The sequence below is a fragment of the Manacus vitellinus genome, unplaced genomic scaffold, assembly GCF_001715985.3.
Source record: "Manacus vitellinus isolate BGI_N305 unplaced genomic scaffold, ASM171598v3 scaffold_3_pilon, whole genome shotgun sequence".
Lineage (NCBI taxonomy): Eukaryota > Metazoa > Chordata > Aves > Passeriformes > Pipridae > Manacus > Manacus vitellinus.
In genome coordinates, this window is record NW_021940535.1 from 9,181,887 (window position 1) to 9,204,701 (window position 22,815).

At 40.8% G+C, this 22,815-nt stretch overlaps 1 protein-coding gene across 3 annotated transcripts in view; it reads right to left on the bottom strand.

The window, feature by feature from the left end:
* BMPER (BMP binding endothelial regulator) overlaps positions 1–22,815 on the bottom strand; it is a 147,464-nt gene that overhangs the window by 119,201 nt on the left and 5,448 nt on the right. For 2 of the 3 annotated variants that reach the window (XM_018075933.2, XM_018075931.2), the window contains exon 2: positions 4,665–4,764. The exons of the other annotated variant lie outside the window; for it this stretch is intronic. In XM_018075933.2, coding sequence (XP_017931422.2) covers positions 4,665–4,764 — 100 coding nt within the window. The remainder of the gene's footprint in view (positions 1–4,664; positions 4,765–22,815) is intronic. 3 annotated transcript variants of the gene reach the window in all.

Genomic DNA, 22,815 nt, shown 5'->3' on the forward strand with positions numbered 1-22,815 from the left:
GAGATTCCATTCTTTGGTAGATTTCAGATCAATGGAGCATAGCACAAGAACCTCTAAGATCCATAATTTAAAGAAAATCCAAAATCAAACAAACAAAAAAACCAACCACAACAAAAAAAACCCCAGTAACTCTCAAAAGTTAAGAAGGACAGAAAATGCAAAATTTCACAGGGGAACGGAAGAAAATTCTGAACAAATTGTCTCTGTTGTAAAAAAAATACCACCAAATTTGTCTTTGCATATCCATAGAAGATTCAGATTCTTAGGACAAGAGAGTAGAATATCATGCACCATTTTAGAAATGCAAACTTTAGGCAGTCCTGAGCCAGTAATACCACTTTCTTCAAAAAGCAAATAATTTATTATTAGATCTGTAGAGAGTTCTATATCTAAGTGACAGGTCTCCATCCAACTACATAAGAAAATGCTTATTTCTACAATCTCAGTGATCTCATATGTTTTCATTAAATATATTAAATAAAATCAGAGATGAAAAGTGACCTTGCAAAAGTAATAAGAGGGCTTAATTTTTTAGTATTTTCAAAACGAATAGTATTCTAGAGGTACATGGTATGTTTTATAAACTACAGTAAATATCTGTCAAAAGAATATTCTTCTTGAAAATTTTCACTATTAGTCTTAGTCATTTTTACTCTCCTTGCATCAGGGAGCCATAATCACAGGTCTACATTTCTCTGTTCCAGACTTTGCATAAACACACAGCAAAATTGTGCCTTGCCCCACTGACGCTACTATCAAGGTCCTGTGGGCCTAAAGTCAAGAACAATGTTAAAACTCTGGCTAGTCTGGAGAATTTAAATCCTAAATCTTAATTTAAATCTTACACCTCTTAGCAATCTACAGCTTCATCACGAGGGAAGCAGAGGGGCAGGCACTGATCTCTTCTCTCTGGTGATCAGTGACAGGCCCAAGGGAACAGCATGAAGTTGTGTCAGGGGAGGTTTAGGCTGGGTATTAGGAAAAAGTTCTTCACCCAGAGGGTGGCTGGGCACTGGAACAGGCTCCCCAGAAAAGTGGTCATGGCCCCAAGCCTGACAGAGTTCAAGAGCATTTGTTTGAACTGTTGTTTGAACAACACTCTCTGACCCATTCTTGGGGTTGTCCTGTGCAAGGCCAGGAGTTGGACTTTGATGATCCTCGTGGGACTCTTCTAACTCAATATTCTATGATTCCGAGATTAAGTAAAGCCAAATCTTTTCCTATTTAATTTCCACCACAGTGGATTTTCTGATTGCAAAAGCCATACTTGCTGTTCTTCCTTACTTTTTCTGTTTATTAAGAAATACAAAAAAAAAAAAAAGCGCTAGAAATTATCTAAGTAGCATACAAATACCCAGACAGAAGCAAGGGACTTATGATTAGTACACAACTGTTTGCAAGAAAAGTTCTCTACCAACAATTCAGTTTCTCCTGTATGCAAAGCTCTCAATACAAGAGTTCAGCTGCATGCAGTGTTGCAGATAGATAAAATCATAGAACAGTTGGGGTTTGAAGAGACCTTTAAAGGTCATCTAGTCCAACCTCCCAGCAATGGGGGCATATGTCCTCATGCTCCTCATGACAGAATGAAATGCACTGGCAGCAATGTCACAAATGACTCATAAGCAGTGGTTTCCTTCCTACACAAGCCAGTTCTGGAATACTCCCTTTGGTCTTAATGTTATCCTTCTGATGTTGCATTCAAATGACAGCAGCCATTCATTCATTCACTCATTCATTCATTCATTCATTTCTTCACAAGGTAGGAAGACATGAAGCTATCAAAGAGAGCTGGCAACAGCCTCTAAGGCCTGATTAAGCTCTTCTAGGCTTTGGAAAGAAGCCAAGAAAAAAGCCATCAGATCCTGAGATCTTTTCTTCATAACATTTTGTTCACGTTTAGATGAAATGCAACCAGTAAAAAAAAAATAAAAAAAAAAATAAAAAAAAATCCCTGTTTCCCTTTTCCTGCTTGCATTCCCTATGGGCACTCTGGCAGCCTGACAAAATAGTAACTGAGAACAAGTGCTGCAGGGCCAAGTCCCAGCTGCAGCTGAGCTTCGTGTGGGGAGTGCTGGGGAGCTGCTGGGACACCAAAGGGAGCAGCTGAAGTGCTAGGCAGCCAGGCTGGTATTTCCAGCCTTGATTCCCCAATTACTCCCCATGGGACATTCGTTTTGAACCTTGCACATAACAGAGTAGGAGCTCCAGCAGTGTTCAGGAGAGCAAGTGGCCTTCCTGGGGATAGAAGTGGCTCCATCAGCCTCTTCCGCTGGAACCAGAATGACCCGGTGACAATGTGTGGAGTCAGGACTGCTGTAGTTCATAAATTGGTGCATATTTTGCTTTACCTTTCAGAAGGAGCAGAAAAACTAAGTCGAAAATTTCACATCTACTTTGAAAATTAAGCCCTTGAGAGCTTTTTTTCTTTAAATTCTGAAATTTAAAGTTCTTCTTGCATTTTAAGCACATAGAAACTGCCATGTTAGATCAGACCAAGCATCCTTTTAACCAAGAATCTTTTGTCTGACAGCAGCCACTAAGAAACACCTAGGAGAGTGTCAAAAATACAGGGCAAGGTCCATAGTTCTACTTTAGCCTCCAGAAGGGCAATAATAAGCAGCCTACCTGACTCACACAGAGGGAAAATGGGGCATTTTGTTTTGTAAGCTACTCCTTTCCTAACAAACTTAACATTCAGTCTTCCCTTTGGAGAGCTACTGAGAGAACTTTCTGCAACTCCTTGCAGGCAGCCCTCCTCCTTTACAATGCTACAGAGATTAGGTCATCAGCAGCACTATTTCTGTCACTCTTCGCCCCTTTTCTAGTTTTTTTCTGAGCACACTGACAAGTTGAGATCTTTGCAAGGATGTGCTGGCAACCTTCTTTCACTATGAAAGGATCATACACTTCACGTGTTACTTATTTGCTGATGAGGAGACTTTCTCTACAAACTCAGGGCTGCTTAGTTTCTTTAGCACTTTTTTAATGAGGGATCTTATTGGATGCCTATTAGTGGGATCTCTCTGTCCACTGATATATTAGAAGGACTCTAACTAACTCTTCTATCTCAAGTATCCATGGGCCTCCTAATTCTATTTTTTAACAGTTTCTATTAATTATCACATTAGAGATGTCAGGTATACAAATCTGCAGATGCTAGGCTCAAGTCTATTAATAATGTTCCTTAGGTACCCCCCCCCCCAATTCAGGATAAACAGAAAATCTTACAAGGAGTCTGAATTAAAACACTGTATTTTTAACTTTGAAACATCCATTCTTTTAATTTTGCATGCATGCATGCACATATGTATATGTATGTATATAAAATTTTCAGACCATTGAGCAATTACATATTCCATTATGGAAATGAAAAATCAACCTCCATCCTAATCAAACTGACACTTAGGAATCTTTTCCTATAAAGCTGACACTAAACACTATTTTACAAAAGAAATAAATTACATGTAATTTACGTAAAACGTGCAACTTCAAATTCTTACTGTTTCTGTAATGCTTTAATTTTTTTCCAGTTCATTTCCTTCTCTTTTAAGCTAGGCTTCTAGACAAATGCTCGAACTAGGGCTTGCCAAACCTATTCCATAGCTGCAGCACAGAAGCAAATCATAAGCACAGCATCTAACACACCTCTGCAACCATTCAGGAAAAATACATATCCATTATGTCTCTTCCATCTGAATTTCAGTGTAATCTGTTTTCCTGCATTTGTATTTCCCCTGAGAAGGCAATAAATGCTTCCATTTCCTAACAATTTATCCTACTCTATCTCCCTCCCAATAGCACACAATCACCACTGGGGAATTAAAAACAACAGAGGAAAAATAAAGTAAAGCTGTATGAATCTGACATTCTGAACCTCAGTGATTGTGTCAGCAGTCCCTCAGCAAAATAAATGTTTTAGAGCACATTACTTACTGCATCAATATAAAAAACCCTAGTTTTCAACTTCATCTACTTGTATATTTGTCATGTGGTTAAGCATAGTAGATACATGCCATGCATGCCTACACTACTTTTTTTTTATTTTATAATTCTCTCATTCTAAAGAGTTTAGAATATACAGTATTGGTCAATAAATAAATGTATAATGTTCATACTGTTGCTCATTTGGTTTTCATAAAAGTGTCCACAATATTATTCTTTGAATCAGGAAATGTTTAGTACAATGAATAAAATTTGCTTGGTTTGTTTCCAGTATGAGGAGAAATAGGAATAGGCATGTATAATTACCCTGCTCTTTATTACTCAGAAGCATTATTGCTATTCTGTCCAACCACACAAAAAGTTTAAGGAATTCTTATTGACTGGTGACTACTAGCAGATTGATGTTCATCTAAAATATTCCTAATAAAATTAGGAGATAACTCTTAAAAGACTGACAACATAGCAATGAAGAATAAAGTTGTATTTCTAAAGGACCATCGCCATGCAAAAAGTAATAATTGCAGGAAAAATATGTGAAGTTATGTATCTCTCTCAGCTTTGTAAACATATATATTTTGATTATGGTTACTGCCCTCTTCTAGCCTCTGGTGACAGCCAAGTTCCAGCTGAGAAGCTCCAAACTTTGTCCTATCTCTGGCAACCTAAATGTGCACTGATCACATTTTAAAAAGCGGGAAACAACAGGAAGGGAACCACACCTTTGCAACGCTCACAGCAAGCTCCTCTCTGCTTAATGACGAGAGCACAGTCCTTGGAGAGCACTGGACACTTCTCCCTTTTGCATGTCACTTCCTTATTCTGAAAAAAAAAAAAAAGCAAAAAACAAAAAAACAAAAGCTATTGCAAGCAAACCAAACGCAATGCTACCATTTCTTTCAATTCAGAAAAAACATGAGGATAGCAGTCTGCTCTTTCACTTCAGGAATGGTCCTTGTGATTCAATACATCTCTCTCCCCTTGAAGGAATGCAGTAGAAAACAGTCTTTTAATAATTCAGGAGCCCAAGTAAATGGTGTTTACCCCGCTTACACAGTAATTCATGACTGCTACCCATTCTCATAAAGAAAATGTGCCCCACTGAAGAAATCCATGTAACTTCAGTGAACAACTACCTACACCACGCACTTATCGAAATATTCTCAGGGTCTTGAGGTGCTGCCCTATGAACGACACAGCTCGGGAATTACTTCTTATGCAACAGAAGGACAAATGGCAGAGGAAGAGCTGGAAACCTCAAAGAAGACAAAACTTTTCCATTGCAGAAAATCATTTTTAGCTGGTGGTACTACCTGGCCTACCCAGAGGTCCTTTAAAAGAGGCTACTATATACTATACCAGAAAAGATGACTAGTGGAATTCATCTTTCTCCCCAAAACGCTGAGAAAACCATGAGCAGATAAAATCACTGTACATTATAGTGTCATCTTTCTATGGCAAAAAGCCAGTGATTTCCCAAGCCCAAAGAGCATATTGACTACATGAAGGAATGTCAATAGAGAATGTGCGACAGCAGGCAGCAGAAATATTCCTTTTATAGCTTACCTTGCCCCAGTGGTGACAACCCTTCCCGAAAACAAATACTTTGGGCGTTTCTCTTAGCAAAGTTTTGCTACTTCAAATTCCTGACTGAAAGTAGCCCTCTGAAGTCACCTCCACCTATAATTAGTAGCTCAGTTCATTAAGTGACACAGGTGGCCATCCAGTTCATGTAAGCACCCACCTCACCCAATCTTATGACTTAATTAGAGACCAAAAAATCAAAGGGCTAGAAAAATGTAAATCATAAAACTGAAGGAAAAGAGGCCGTGCTTTCCAGTCTTTTTATTTTGCTCCCTGTGGCCTCATTCAAGGTGCCTGTGAAGGATAACATGCAGCTTTTATTACACTCCAGCTCTTTGTCTAAAATCAGAGGTTTATTTTCTTCAAAGTCACTGCCTGATCTGATGGGAGCTATAAAGGCACTTCAGTCTTATCAGTGTAAATGAGGACTCTCACCAAGACACTGTGAAATCAGCAAATGAGAATCAGGCCCTAAAGCGCAGCTGCAACGACACAAACGCCTACTGTAAAAAGCCAGGTCACTGCTATGTGCTGGCTGCTCTGCATCACTCTAGCAGAGCAACCATAAATGCTATTTAACTGGCAACTTAAGCTGAATTTATGGCAGGGATGTAGCTCTGAACTGGCATAAAGCAGCCACAGCACAGCATTGCAACTGGTTCAACATCTTTTTTAAAGTGCACAGTGAAACTGTGATTCCCTTAATGTGAACATAGTGCCCCTTCACTTTGCTGCCATAAAGCCTGTTGAATCAAGCTTACCAAATCAACTACAGTCTGTATTTTAAAGGGTTCTGCTAAGATCTGATTCTCTTCAATGACAGTTTGCCCAAGGAAAGATTTAATAAGCCCATCAGCCCCACCAACTTTATCTGTGGGAAAATCTTCTGCATGGCAAAAGATTTTGTGAAGGAAGGGCAAAATTCACTTCAGAGTTTCTTCCTTCAGAGAACATGACTTACCCAGTTGCAGCATGCATCATGCACCTCTGAGAGAAGCAAGATGCAAAGTGCCCTTGAGAACAAACCTAGCTGGGCTGGACGCACATCAGTTCAGTGGGGAGCTACTGATTGGACTGACTCTTCCAAAAGAAGAAATTATTGTTGCAGATGGCAGTGAGAGTGACGAGAAGTATAATGCAGCTCTGTATTTCTTTTTGTTCCCTGATTCTCAGGGGACTGCTGAGGCAAATGCCTCATGCAGCCCAACTTCCTAGGCAATTTCTCATTCTGTCTTCTCCGAGTGCCATCTGCCTTCTTCTGCCCTCAGATACATCCTGACATGGTTGATTCTTGTTGGCAATGCACAATGAGATCAAAAAATATGGTTGGCAATGCAAGTTCCTAAGGATGACCCCAACACACATATTTTAAACAGGAGATACTTGTTAGTTATTTTACCTAAGTAAAAGCCTCCTGTTTGCCCCACATTGCTTAAATCACACAGTGTGCGCTGAACTGAGTCCACCCTTTAATCCTGAGGTAGGGTGGGCTCAGTTCAGCGCACACTGTGTCTCACCTGAAAAAAAAAAAAAATCCACTGCGCAGGCTCGAAGGGTTAATGACCTTTCCCAAATCTTCCCTCGCGAAGACTGGCCATATTGGCAAAATTCTCTGCCAATGATGAGTTTGGTACCATTGAGCCAACCCAGGGGGCAACCAAATTTGGGTCTTACTTTTCTTTCCTTATCACCAGCAAAGCTGATGGTTTAGCAGGTTTTCTGGGAGAGATGATTTTGGAGTTTATGTCCTGGTGTCAAGGACTGTTTTGCATTAAGTAGTTGTTCCACATGAAGAATATTGGTGGCCCACAGTACAGTGACAAGAACTGAAGGGTCCTTCCTGCCTGGAGGGTGTCTTAAGCAGTAGGCTACATATTCACATTTCCTTTCTCTATCCCAGTAGACCTTGAACTACTTGCTATTCAGTAGCCTGGCTTTAGCAGAAAGGGGTTTGTTCTTGCTCCCAAAAGTCAGCGGTCCTCACAGCAAGGATGCTTCTGAGGAAAGTAGGAGCTGAATCATTGACTTGCCTCTGGATGTGGAGGGCACTAAACCTGGATCACTATCTCAAGTCAGTTGTCACAGCATGGTGCTAAAAGGGGGGCAGGAGGTGCCACATTCACCACCCTGTACCTCTTTTTTACCTTTTTTTTTTTTTTTTTGGAGAAAAGAGTAAGGTCAGCTCTGTCCCTTGGAGGAGAAACTGCATCCTCCTGCCTTAAAGAACAGCTCTGTGTATGCCAGGTAAATACAGTCAATCTTTTCCAGCACAAGAAGAGCTGCTAAGCACTTAAATGGGATGGGATTTTCAAAGTTGCTGTTCCCCTCTCTAGCTTGTATTACAGGCAAGTCCCATACAGCTCCAAAAGTGGCTGTTTCAGATGTTATCCCAGAATGCCTAAGTCCCTGCCATCAGAGTTGGGCTGCTCTTCCAGGGTGTGAGGTATAGTATCACTAAGGCCTGTGGCCCTCACCACTTCTTTTGGGGCTTTTTGCTGAAAAAATATAGTAAAGTCACAGTTGCAACATATTGCTGCCCTGACATGGCAAAATCCCTCTTGTCCTAAGAAGAGATGAATGTAGCTCCAGGGAAGTGCATCCACATACCTCTTCCTGCTTCCAATACTGGATTTAATCCTAAAATACTTTTTAAAAAAATCCAGATGTTTTATCTCAATGCTGCAACTTGGAAAACAAGGCCAGCAGATGTGGAGCAAAGGGTTAATGTACCATGCTGATCCATCATAGGACCGAAGCAGATAAAGCAGAGCTGGTAAATCATTGTTTAGTCTATTGCAGTCAGGCATTATCCAGTGCAGATCTCCTGGGCCCACTGGGTGTAAGAGTATAAATATAAAACAAAGAGTAATTGTCATCGGAAGGATTTTTTTTCCTTCATCCAATTTATCCAGTTGCCCAAAACACTGCTCTTAATGTCCACTATCCATCTGTTTTTTTCAATTCTGCTGCCTCCTTCCCTCCCATTTCACAAGAGTGAAGTGGAGGCTGAGAGCAAATAGGACTTAAGCAACAAATCCTTTCCTTCCAATTATGTCCCCTCCTACCCCCAGTAATCATAACATTTCATTACTTGTCCCAGTCAGACATTTAGAAAGTCACTAAGTAGCTGCATGCAGGAGACCTGTATTAGCAAACCTCCATCTGTATTGTCAACAGTGTCTCTGAATCTGTTGACAGCTCTCAGATACTTTGATTTTTGCTGTTCTTAAGAGAAAACTTCTTGGACGGCAACAATCAGAAGCCAACAGCTATGGGAGGGTAGGGGATTTTTTTCCTTTTGTTTAAAGGACATGCACTCTGGCACCAAGAGGTGCAGAGGAGACATATGGCTCATAAATACATAAACCGTTTGCTAAGTCAGAAACCTGGGAGTCAGTCAAATCCATAATCGGATCCCAAGATTCATAATAAATAACTTTTAATTATAGTCCTGCACAATAGTTATTTTAAACAGATGGTTTATAGATTCACATCTGGGATTATTTTTTTTTTTTTTAATTTAGTGCTCAGGCACACACACAGAAAGGGAGAGAACCTCAGCTAAGGTTTTTATTAGTGTTGGAAAAATACGTATTTTTTTTAAAAGAGGTCAGGCTGATCCAGAACAATGCTGCCGCAGCTGACGCAACTCCCCAGTCAGTGCTCGGCTCGGCAAACGGTTCACACTGGAATTCCAGACTCCCTTGGAGATGAAAATCTAGGGAAGTGCTGCAGGATCACCCCAGACCCTCTCCTGTGCTCACCAAGTCCAACTGCTGGAGAATTCGTGTCTTAATTTCTTGGGGAAAGATCAGAAAGTTTTGTTGGGCGCCCATGTTTCTCCTCTCTCCCACGCTTCCCCAGTGAGAACCAAAGGTCTCCTTAACTTGGCCGGCAAAGGTGATGTCAAATTCTCACGCAGGAGAGATACACTAACCAGACCCGATACCAGTGTTACTGTTTCATGTTACCTTTACTACAACCTCCTCTCAACGCAATTTGTTCACCTTCTACATACACCTCATATTTTTACCTTCCATCAAAGAACTCCACACAAAATAGCCCATTCTGGTGACAAAGTATATCAAACTAACAGCCTTAAACTCATGTGGTACAGTTAAATAAAATGCCAACATGAAAAGGAAAAAAAAATACTAAAAAGGAGTCTGAATATTTGGCAGAGGTCTTGGACAAGGATGTGTGCCAAACCACAGCTTGGAAGCCACAGCCAACTTTCTACAGGGTTCCCCACTGGGCTCCTGCCGTCTCACAGCAGCCACCAGAAGGATAGCTCTTTTCAACCCAGATTTAACTTCAAGAGGGAAAAAAAAATAGGAGTCTGCTTCATGTCTTCTGGGCTGTACCAAAGAGTGCCTCCATCAATGGTACTTGAGCCCACTGTTGTGAGGTCACAGCTGGCTGCTGAAGACATTACAGATGTAGTTTCTGAGTAGGCTAGATGTCCATGGTGATGGTCTGTTTTTTCCTTTTTTTTTTCTTTTTATGTATTGAAAATGCTTTTAGGAGGCTTGTACCACATTTCTGATATCCTGAGGTTATTAACTATTTATACTGAGTAGGAAAAATGTTGCTTAAACTTTCATCTAATCAAAAAAAAAGTTGTGGAGAGAAAAATAATAAAGGCAAGAGAGACAGATTAGGTAGAAATACAAACTGCCATTAATGGTTAACCCTGGAGACATTGATTTTTCACCATTATTCATCACAGTCCCACTAGTAATTCTGATAGGACTCCTCAACAAGTAGTTCAGAGTGTCCTTAAGTTTCTGCCAGAATGTGGGATCATCTGTGAAAACAATAACAATTTTCAAACAATGGCAAAAGTCACCCCTGGGGAATTTGGGAAGCAGCTTTCAAATATGCACATATGACCTTAGGAGAAGAAAAAGCCGTTTAAAATTAATGAAACAAGTGCACTCAATTCACATAGGCAAACTCTCCACTGCAAGGCAAAGGGCAGGCTCAAACACAGGCTCACACCATGTGCCATGATCCACATGTTCTTAGACCATGTGCTAGGCTCTCTGCCAGGTGTTGCACATGGCCAGAGCATCCTCTCAAGTACACAAAGAGCCACACTCAGTCCACACAGGTCACAGGAGCAAAAGTTTGGGTCAGCACTGGCTACAAGCTCTGTCCCGCAGCAAAGCTTGGGAGCACCATGCTCCCAAGCCTGTGCCTGCACCTAAGTTTATGTGCAAACAGTCCCGATGCTGGGCCAACTTGAACTCAAGAACAGGTTCAAACACGTGTGTAACTCATGGTCTAGACAAATCCTGAGGCTCTTTCTGAAAATAGTACCCTTGCTTCTTTGGCACTCCTGCCTGGAACTCGCTGTCTTGGGTCCGATTTACAAACCTCCCTTTAACTGGCAGAGTTGAAGCAAGCAAGCAATCCCTGCTAAAACTGTGGGATGCTGCCTTCCATTAGCACTCCTCTGCCTGAACAAGAGTCACACAGTTTGGCTTCAGGGAGGAGACACCACTCCCCAGGGAGAGATGTTTGCAGACACTTCGAACCACTGTCAAGGGAGATGAGGATAAGGTCTCGTTTCCCTTGTTCCCCTTCAATTATCTCTTTGGTTTTTTAACTTGCAAAAACATATTTTGTGGGTACAATATTTCCCTATGAAACAACGTCTGTTCTCTGCAAAACGATACAGTTCTCTCCATTTACCCTCATGAACCTACAAACACCAAGCCATATGTTTCACCGACAAAGGTCCTGTTATTTTAAGCATGTCTTCAATTGCAATGGGACAGCTCACAGGAGCGAAGCCAAACATATGCTTCAAGTATCTTCAGCATTAGGTCCTTGCCCATGGCACAACAAGACCGTGATTTCAGCATGAATTGCATTAGATGCAAATGACAGTATTTCAGTCGGAACAGAATATGCCAGTTCAGTTCACAGAGTCTCTCTTTCCTTTTTTGAGCAGAGCACTCAGTAGCCTCTGATTTGCCCCCTCATCCCTGTAATCTGTTTAGCTTATCTGGCCTCTCAGGGTGAGCAGGGAGGAGGCTGCAGCTTTCCCTGTGATGGTGCTCAGCCAGCATCAACCATCCCCCTTCATAATTCGAGCTCTCCCCACTCCCTAGGAAAGATGATTAAAACAAAGGCCCTGCTGAAAGATGACACCGAATTTCACTGCAAATGGTCATTCCCCACTGCTGTGAGGAAGACATAAGTATGTGCAAGTCATTCAGGACACATCACTCACAACCCCTTATAGACTGAATAGATGGGGGTTTTTTTTCACTGTGCTTAACTATGTTCACCAGCACAAGGAAAGCGACCTCGGTGGCCTGCTGCAATCCTGACACTCCCCGACAGCAGCCAGCTACACTGTATATGGTGAAAAGAAAGCACTGTCTCTTCCTCTTACATTTGTTTGCATTAATGCTAAGGCTGAAGCTGGGAGCAGGGTCCCATTACATCAGACGTTGTATGAGCACATCCCTGCTCCAGTGAGCTTATGGACAAAGTAGACATAGTCAGGCAAAATTACTGTAACCGAAGATTAAGTCAGTGAGAAAGCCAGAGCAGGATCCAGACCGCATAGCTCTCAGTCTCCCTGCCTCCACCCCAACCTCCAAGTGCCACTTCGGATTAGAGTTCTTTAGCTGGACAGTTGTAGGCAAAACTCTTTACCTGTCAAAAGAATAGCATGACAGTCTTCTAGCAATAAGAGACAAGGTCTTCACAGGTTCCCAGCAGTTTGTACTGTACTCAAAAAAATACCTATAGTAATCCAGTAGCCAGGTTTCAGGGAAGGTGTACGCGCTGGGGTTCCTGCAGACCACACCTTCGCATTTAATGAGATGCACGCATTTAAGATTTGCATCTTTTTACCCTAAGCAAATTTTAGTCCCAAAAATTGTTGAAGATGGCACTGATGAATTATCAAGCTGATTTCATAGAGGGTAAAGCAGATTATGCCAAAGGTTTAAAATACATTATTAAATCATTTGAATTCAACAAATTTTACATCAAGCCATGGTATCATGTTCTGGCTCATCTCAAAAATTAATCCATTCCCATCAAAAGAGTGCCTCAACAGTACTCTGCATTTGTTTCCTAACTAATGCCATCCTAGTCCTATAGACGGTGTTGTTTATTTTCCAGAAGACGTTGTCAATGAGAGAAAAAAAACATTAAAGCAGTAAAAAAGTACATCAAAATCAAAGTCCCTCAGTTCAGAATTCCTATTTTTGGATGAGATAACTATATTTTTTATTACAGGTTGAATACTAACCAATAGTATTTTTTCTTCTAATGATGTGAATTAAAACTTCATTTGACATTTCTTTAAGAGAGACACATTGACTGGGTTTTTTTATCAACACCATTTCACTATATTTTGATAGGCTAAATCTACAAATATATTATACAAACAATAGTTACCTGTCATTACATCTTTATTGCCTTCTCTGTCTGAAGTCTGCTTACTCAATCTTTACACTGGAGATTTAGGCAGTGGCAAATGCTCTAGTTTTGGGCTTGTTCTGAAAACTTTGAACAAAGCAGCCCTTGAGGCTATCTACTTCTTAAAGAGTTTAAAAAGCCCAATGGGCCTCCTAACTTACTCTGCAACAAGTCATATCCCATGAAGAAACTCGCTTCTGTACAACACAAAAACAGGGCTAGATTAAAGAAAAGGAAAAAAAAATCAGGGTCCCCTGCTGCTCTGTCTGGCCAGAATCATGTCTTTTACTGCCCATATCCTCTAAAGAAACGATGCTCTCATGATATATTACCCTAATACATCACCAAGTGACAGTTTTCTCATGATACTGTATCCTCAAAGATGTGATGCATGCCAGAAGCAGCAACAGGAGATCTCGGCTGGGGGAGGAAAAGGAGAGGGGTTTTTATTTTCTTTCAAATTTTTAATCTACATAATGGGTTTTTATAATGTTATTTTGAGAGGAAAATCCCTGTCAATCCTAGTTTCATAATCCAGAGGACTCCTAGAAGTTTTGCAGCAATAGCACAGATTTTAAACTGGAAAGCACCAAAAAAAACATTTGCTTTGTTTAATTGAAGCAAGTTTTGAAATGGGACCAAAACGCTTGAGGAACAACAACCAAATAAAAATAGTAGCCCAAATGAAAGCAATGAGAGTCTGTTTTCTATTATAAAATTATTTAGGCTAAAGGCCTCCAGATACTGCTGTTTTAATGAACTTGCAAGAAAACTGAGCACTGACCCCACATTTGTTTTCTTTCGTGATCTTGCCTGTGCTACACAGTGGTATTAGAAAAAAACAAGGTTATTCACAGCAGTCTGCAGAGAGAAGGGACAGTCCCCAGCTTGTCAGCTGCTACAGAGAAAGAAGAGTGGGAAGATACAAGGTAAAAGAGCATTTCAGGCAGGACTCCTTGGAGGATGCAAAAGCTTTCAGGGTCTTTTAATGCTGTCATCAACTCACAAGGGCTCACTCATTTTTGCTGCAACTGCTGCTCGTCAGGTAAAATATCATAGGGGCAGCAGTAATCCTATGTCATGGGCAGCTCAGGGCAGCTGTCATCCCCAAGTGGCCTTCATCTAGCTGGTGCCAGCAAGGGAAGGTCTCAGGAGAATTTAGTCAGAAAAACTTACGCCACGATGATGTTTAATTTGACACATCTCATTTCTATGTGTTCCTACTTCATATCTACTCAAACTTCTGATGAATGCTAAGTTTCCATCAGATGCAAGGAAGAAAGGTGGAATAAGCTTTCCTCTGTTGTGATCCATCACATTGCCAAATTAAGTTAGATTGTGACTTTCAAAACGTCAGCCAACTGTAGCTACCAGCAGAAAAGGCGTATTTTGACTTGTGAACTAAGCAAAAGCAATATGGAAGTTATTGAGAGAAAACTAAAAGCCAAAACTGTCAAAGTCACTTTTACAGTCCTCGAGATGACTTTGACCATATTTTGTGGCCTGGCCATCGCTGCTGTTGGGTGAGATGTATCAGCCCTCAATCACAGCAGTGATCACTTAGCCACATAACAATACCATTGCAGTCAATGAAACCACCCATGAGAGCTCAGACACATGCACAATGCCCTATGCTCTGAGTAGACTCTGTTAATTAAACAGTTATTTTTAAATGTTGTTCTGGAAAGAAGTCTGCTGTCCAAAATAAGAAACTAATCTTGCACAATCACTTTCTTCTTGAAAAATCCAGTGGTTAAAACACGTTTTTGCATAATCATAGCCCTGCAGGGACAGTTCTCACTTCTGAAAAGCAAATCCCCTTCTTTCTGTTTTGCACATGTACAAACAAACAGATTCTGGTATGTCCAAATCTTGCAATCTCAACTATAATAATACACTGAACAGAAGCCATACAAGCATTTTTTTCTTCAGTCTGTGTTCCCTTCACTCCTTCCTTTCCCCTGCCCCACTTGCACTGCGGGAAGCAAAAAAAATACCTGTTTCTGACAAGTAAATGGAGCTGACATTAGAATGAAGCTCTAAGGTGAATGGGGTATGCACAAGCCATTTGTCATCTTGACAAAGTGAGTTTTGGTCACCAGTGGGACACTTGAAAGACATCTGAACAGTTGGCCTTGACCACCAGCATTTCTTACAGCTTATAAAGGGACCCATGGGACCTAGAACACAACCTGCTTTTGGAAGTGACTCCTGCAGTGGTACCTCTTGATAGATGTAAAGGCAGTGTGATATATCAGGTGCCATTAAGATCTTTGCTGCAGGTTCTATTTACAAAAGTATGGAGTGCAGATAGCATCTTGTTAACTCAATTAATGAGACTCAAATGTCAGGAAAGGGATTATGTCTGGCTCAAAGTCCACAGAGCTCTCAAGGCAGCCAGAGATGATTTCATTGTGTGAGACAGCACTGTTCTCTTTGAGCAAGAACTCAGGCAGCAATGCTACTACTTGGACAGCCAGGGGAGGCAGAAAAATGGTCTGAAATCTAAAGGGTTCACGCCTCTAGCACAAGAAGGGCTCTTTATGATGAGAGACTCAAGTGCCATGTAAAACCGAGAACTTGGGGCTGAATTGAAGAAAACTAAAAAGTATCCACTCGAGGTCTCAGAAACTTATTTTTTCATTAACTGTACCTTCTTCTGCAATTAGAGAAAGTCCTCTTTGCCAAGTCACAGCCCAGTCTGAGTTGGAAGAGGAACAACATTTCATCCAGCCTGTCCACACTGCTGCATTTTACATGGGCAATCAAAACGCATTTCTCCACCCCAGAGAAGAGTGGGAAATTTCCTGACCAAGATGAGATCACTAATCTCTGCATCAGTGACTCTCAATACACTGGACAATAAACTGCTTTTCTCCCACAGACTCCAACTACTAAGCTCTATGATATAAAAGCAGATGCTCCTGTCACCCAGGTCAGAGCAGTGAATCCTGAATGGCACAGCATGAGGTGCTTGGCCCCAAAACAGAGAGGGGTGTTTAGGGTAAGGCCTTATCCTCAGCAACTGCTGTCAGCTCTCTGCTTGGTGTGTTGGTTGTAAGAAATTCCCATTCAAAGTTGTATTCCTAATGGAGGAGACAAGATAGTTAGCATGGGCTGCTTGGGCCAGAAGCTGAGCTTCAGCACCACTCATTGGGTTAACTTAAATCCTTTGATGGCAACAGTTCCTTATGGCCACAGTCACAAGTTGTCTACAAACACACAGTAGTCATATTAAGGCTCCAGAAGATACTTAAAATCCTTCTACAATGTGAGTTCCAGAGTCATGCACAGCTTTCCTGAAGTGACATCACATCCATATCCTCTCCCACCAGTAGTTTTTGTGCTGCTTTGTACGTAAGAGCCAATGCCCATCAAACTGGTTGGAGTTGCCTACTCATCTCTCCAGATGGCTGCCTTCCAGTGAAACTCTCTTTTGTTGTAGGTGGTTTGTTTTCTTTTTCCCCTCTTTGGCTCCCACCTTTGTGTACTTCCATATGCGAACTGTTTTAATAACTCCAGAAAACGTGATATCAAAGATACTCATTTTATACTAAAATGATTATATAAAGTTTTAGGCAGAAAATATGTACCCTTCATGTAACAAGAAGTACATTAAACAATTCGAATTTCTTACTATCATGGCCTCAAGTTCTAGATATTTTGTAAATTTCCACTTCAGACTGATTTTTGGGTCAAATGATTTTTGCTTGAGGATTGAAAAACTCTCCAAGTTAAACTCAACATATACAGACTTTTTCCAGAAGCCATACTAATTGCATTCTTTTTCAGTTTCCACCACATTTTCATGTTAAACAACCTCTAGTTCACTACCAGTGCACTCTGCTGCATCTTAAATGTCCACATCAGCAATTTTCTTCACAAATTCTTCATGTCTATAGATCATAGGCAGACTATGCCTCAGCCATGCATCTGTCAAAAAAGTTTCTTACACTACCACGCTGTCAACATTTTAAGGTACAATAATTTTAATTTTCCAGTATTTTTTATCCACTGAATTTACAAACAACCCGTCCACCAATCCTTGGTTTACAGGCTAAAGGGCTTGCATGCTTTGCATTCTGCCCACCAAAATAATTTTATTCATTTATTTGAACCAAAAAGACTTTCTGGATTGAATCACCAGTCCACCTAACCCAGTTAACTCCCCCAGCTCTTCCCAGAACTGAGTGTTTGGTAGAGGGGTAAAGTGCTAAATATGAAAATTATCAGCTGTGCACTGTCATGCACAGAAAAAAAAATATTCTCTGTCACAAGCAAATGATCAACAACCTCCCTGTAGTAGGAGAGCCTTCTGCTCTTATCAGTATTTTAGGTCCCACAGGCAGCCCTTTAGCTAATAACCTTGTCTCAAACCCAGCCACCCTGCCCAGCTCCTTCCTGCCCCAATGATTTCTAAGTGGCACAACATCAAGATGTTTCACTAACTGCCACAATCAGATCATAACTACTACACCCATTTATGTGCTCTTCTCTGTCTCTCCCAAGACACGCCTCAAGTGTACATCACCATTCAGACAGAAAAAAGGACGAGGAGACAACCTCAGGACAACAAAGATCTGTTCTTCTTCAGCCACCAATAAATTCTAAGACAAACCAGAAAAACAGATGCAAATGTATGATGCTAGCTGGCCACCAGAACATATTTCGATAGTCCCAAACCTTGGGGAAGCTCTATTTCCTATTGAAGCCACTTAATATAATAGAATATAAATGTGTCAGGAACAGTTAAAAAAAAGAAACAACCAAAAAACAAGAAAACTCAATCCAAAACACACAGGTTTTAGCCTATGAGATGTCAGAAATCTGATTTTCCCAGCCAGGGCTCTCCAACATATCAGCTTGCATCCCCCTGGGTAAGGAGGAGTGCAGGGTGCTGCTTCCATGCCTCAAGCAAGATCTTTAGCTATGAAAGAGAAGATGAGCCACACCATGGCCATCTAGAGAAAGGGGCAGCAGACCCTCTAACACTGAAGCTTTGTGCACAGGTTTACTTAAAACAGGGACTCAGAAAAACTGGGGCCTCAATTTGTCAGGGAAGACATCAGATCTGTGGCACCATTTTTTTAAACAGCATTTTATCCCCTTGCCATCCTTAGTGCCCACAAGAACAAATATATCTCGACTAAAGCTCTTTCACAGTACTGCCTTTTGCCATAGCACTTCACAACACACATGTACAATGCTTCCCTCTCTGAAAAATCTAATATACAATACAGAGAAGGAAAACTACAGCCAGGAGTTTGATGTGTAGAATGGATAACAGAACGAGTAAAAAGGATGCAAATCACAGAAAATGCATGAAGACATGTAATTTTCTCAGTGAGGTGGTGGTACACAGTCCTGGGAAAATGAAAAGAAAAAAAAAGCAGGAGAGATGAAATTTAGGTCTTGGCACACAAGGTCAGCTTCTGGGGATGATGAGGGATGAGATCCACACTGTACTTGGACCTGGAGCTCAGCACTTGATTCAGCTGGATGCAAAATGCTGCACAGAGCTCAATCAGACAAACAGTCAGACTAGGAATTTTTTAGCTGCAGCTTAATGCATAAGATGAAGAGGCCAAGAGGCCTCAGAGGAAGTAATTACAGCAGTTATTAGGTATAATATAAGCGAGTACCAGTATGATAGTCATTTTAATAGTAGTAATACAGGTAAAAGCTTTTATGTAGTATTGGTGGGGGTTTTTTCACAATGGTCTTTTATTTGACCATAAGCTCAATAAAAAAAGGTTGCATTTTCATTTGATTTTTTGGTTGTTGCTTAATATTTTTCTTCCCTCAATATTTTCTATTAAAACATGATGGAGAAATAAAACCAGATATTTGGTGGGGAAAAAATATCTATTTTTATATAGTAGCACAAAGCAGAACAGCAGAAGTACTGACACTGTGAGCCATTCACTTACAGGACCATAATTCTTAAAAGAACCATTAACAACTCAATGGAAGAAACTTGAAAGCTAATAAAAACTATATACAGGTAACAGTATGCTTTTAAAATGCCATTTTGATATTGGACCAGTTCTTTAATAATGTTTTTCTTATTGGCAATAAAAAAAGTGTCTTAACTTAGACTGATCCATTTTGCACTTATTGTAGACACATTCCAAAGACATTTGCAAGTTATATTACATTTTTCCATTTAGCTTATGGCATTTTTGTGCCCTTCATACTTTTCCACATATTATTTATACATTTAAAATATATTCTTTTGTATTTGAGTTATCTGATCCTTTAATTACACCAAAGAGAATCTCATTTTCATACTTGATGGATTGGATCTTCATTACAGTGACATATCACCAGCTCTCTTCCAGGAGGGTTTTGCCAAGACCCATAATCAGTTCAGCACTGTGTGCATATGTGTATATGCTCAGTGCAGCTGACTGTGTTAGAAATGTGCAAGTAGTGAACTCTTCACTATCCCACATGGTCTGAGAACAACACGAAATAGCTTCTTCTAGCCTGCAGATTTCCCGAAAGGCTTCACCATAAGCTGTTACACATGACTATGTTCCACATCTCCAAACTGTATGGTACGATAAAGCGGAGAACTGAAGGCCAACATACCTGTGCAGGGATGTGCCACACACTGAGGCAGCTCTGGGGTATGAAACAAAGTGCAGAAGGTGGACTTCAAAATGTCCACAGATGGCACAGACACAACACACAGGTATACAATCCATGTTCCTTCCTCAGAGGAGAAAGTTAAATTAGAGGACTGGGCAATCACCAAACATATGAAATTCAACACGGAAAAGTGCCTGATTCTGCACTTGGAATGGGGCAACACTGGATGTACTTAGAGACGGGGGAATGAGATGCTGGAAAGCAGCACTGTGGAAAGGGACCTGGGAGTCCTGGTCGACGGCAAGTTAAATATGAGTCAGCAGTGCCCTGGCAGCCTGGAGGGCCAACTGTGTCCTGGGGGGCATCAGGCAAAGCATCTCCAGCTGGTCGAGGGAGGGGATTGTCCCACTCTACTCTGCACTGGTGCGGCCTCACCTTGAATATTGTGTGCAGTTTTGGGTGCCAAAATATAAGAAAGATATTAAACTACTAGATAGTATCCAAAGGAGAGCAACAAAGATGGTTAAGGGCCTTGAGGGGAAGCCATATGAGGAGCAGCTGAGGTCACTTGGTCTGTTCAGCCTGGAGAAGAGGAGACTGAGGGGAGACCTCATCACAGTCTACAACTTCCTTGTGAGGGGAAGAGGAGAGGCAGATACTGATCTCTTCTCTGTGGTGACCAGTAACAGAACCCAAGGGAAAGGTCTGCAGTTGTATCAGGGGAGGTTTAGGCTAGATATTAGAAAGAGGTTCTTTACCCAGAGGGTGGCTGTGCACTGGAACAGGCTTCCCAGGAAAGTGGTCACAGCACCAAGCCTGTCTGAGTTCAAAAAGCATTTGGACGATATTCTCAGGCACATGGTGTGACTCCTGGGGAGTGTCCTGGGTAGGACCAGGAGATGGGCTCAATGATCCTTGGGGGTGCCTTCCAACTCTGCATATTCTGTGATTCTGTGATGTTGCACATGGTACTACTTGACCAGAGCGGCCATACCTGTATATGGGACTAAACCGACTCAAACATTACCTCAACACTGCTGTTGAAAACTCCAAGGATCAAGCCAGAGTAACCATCTTTTAGTTTGTGTTTCATTCTCAGACAGGTAAAAGTCTTGTCTTACAAGCGTTTTGCATGAATGAAGAACAAGTACAGCTGAACCTACCTGAACCGCCCTTCAGAAGATTCTACCAAAGCCATCACAACAGGCAATTAACAAGTTCTGGGCCATTCATTTAAGTCACTTCTCTCTTTCAAGACTTTCTTCATATATGTGTGTATGTGTGTGCATATATATATACATATATTTTATTTTTTTTTTCCTTTGGTCTCTATGACAAAGCACATATGGGACATCCTGCTGCACCAAACATGGAGTTACGCCTGTTTTTTGTTTCCAGGGTTTGTTTTCTAGGGTGTGTGGTGTTGGTTTTTTTCATTGAAGACATGGCATATACATCTGTAATTGGAAAAAAAACCTAATAAAACTTTCATCATATTGGAGCATGTTTGTGTTTCAGGAACCCTTCATGCACCGATCAAAACAACATTCTCTTCTGGAGTAATATGGGGGTGAAAATTACCAGTACACTGCTCTATCACAGCTTTTTTTCCCTCTCTGTTTATTACTTTTGTGGGTGAAGAGAAAGCTGATTGTATTATAAAGTAATAAAGACCAAGAATATTTAAATTGAAAGAAGATGCAGTCTTGGTAGACTCTGTAGTTGATGTATGTAAACTATTGAAATTAAATTAAATAAAATAGGTATGAAAGAATTGTTTGATGATTTTTTTTTGTTTGTTTTTTAATATGCACTACTCCACTAAAAGTCATCTGGGCCACATTATACCTTGATGCAACAACAATTGAATCCTCATGTACTAAAACACTACCATCTTCACTGAACATGTGTCAAACACTTGCTCTCAGGCTAGCTACGTGCTTTTAACTTGTGTACTGTGCCACAGAAATCAGCTATACTACAGGTAAAGAACCCCAACACATCTAGTATCTTTTTTTGCTCTAGTCTGCAATGAGGACATGGTTTTTAGGTCTGGGTTTGTTTTTTTTTTTTTGGCTGGGTGTGTGTGTGCAGAGAGAAACAAATGCTGAAGTTATTTCTTATGGTTTTTTGATTGTTTGCATTTGGTTTCACTAATCTATTAGTTTAAGCTAGGTAGAACACTAGGTTTTATAATGACAAATTTAACATTTTTTTTATGAGCAAAGGTCAAATGCTACATTGGGCATTTGGATTTAAAAGCGGAAATTTAAACTACCCAATGATGTTTCATGCTGAATAAAACTTATGCCAATCAAAGCTCTGATTTCTAGTTCCCTGAGCCCCTGTTTCCAAACTTTTCTCAGATTTCCAACACTAGGCTACACTTTCTGGCTCACATTTATTTCCTTCTGTTCTGGATTTAGGTGATAAAAGGTTGAGACATATGATTACCACTCCTGAGGTGCAACTGGCGAGTTTGAGGCACAGGCACGAGGGAAGGGGGGAGGAGGAAAGTTGGGGTAAATGTCTCTAGTTTAGATGTGGTTTGTCAAGATCCCTATTGGCTTTTATCAGCTGGTTCTTGACACAACTCACTTTGCTCTAAAATATTTTGGAAAACAATTAATAATAAAAGACTTTCTCCCCACAAAGAACATACGAAAAATAAAACCCTTCATTCTCTTTAAATTTTTTTTAAAAGCTCTTGCAGTGTCAAGGCCACTGTTAGCTGGGGCATACTTATCTATTTCCTTGCAGTTCTCCCCTGTCCTTTTCAGCTAACATTTTTGGTACATTCATTTTGAAACTACATATACCACCAGCCAGTGGATATGTTATTCTTGGATCTCTGCTTGCTTCTGGCAAGGTGTTTAGAGTCCATGGAGATGATGACAAATGAGCATGAAATGACATGGCTCTCCACACCACCACCGGCACCACCACCTGTCATCGTTGTCACTGCTGCATTCATTTCACCTTCAGAAAACTCAGCACTCAGAAGTTTTAACTCAGCCTAAGTTAATTCTGTGGTCTTTTTACATTCCCATCCTATAATTATGCACAGGGTCTCATTTCACCTATTTCCGACTGTAGCATTTTTATGTCTTTTCCATGCATACGTTGGAGTATATATTTCTTGAAAGCAAATGCCATAATATCAGGTGTGAGCCTACTTCTATTTTGAATTTTAGATACCTTCCAGCCAAAAAGCTGGACCAACAAAAACTCTGCTGTATTTGATCATTT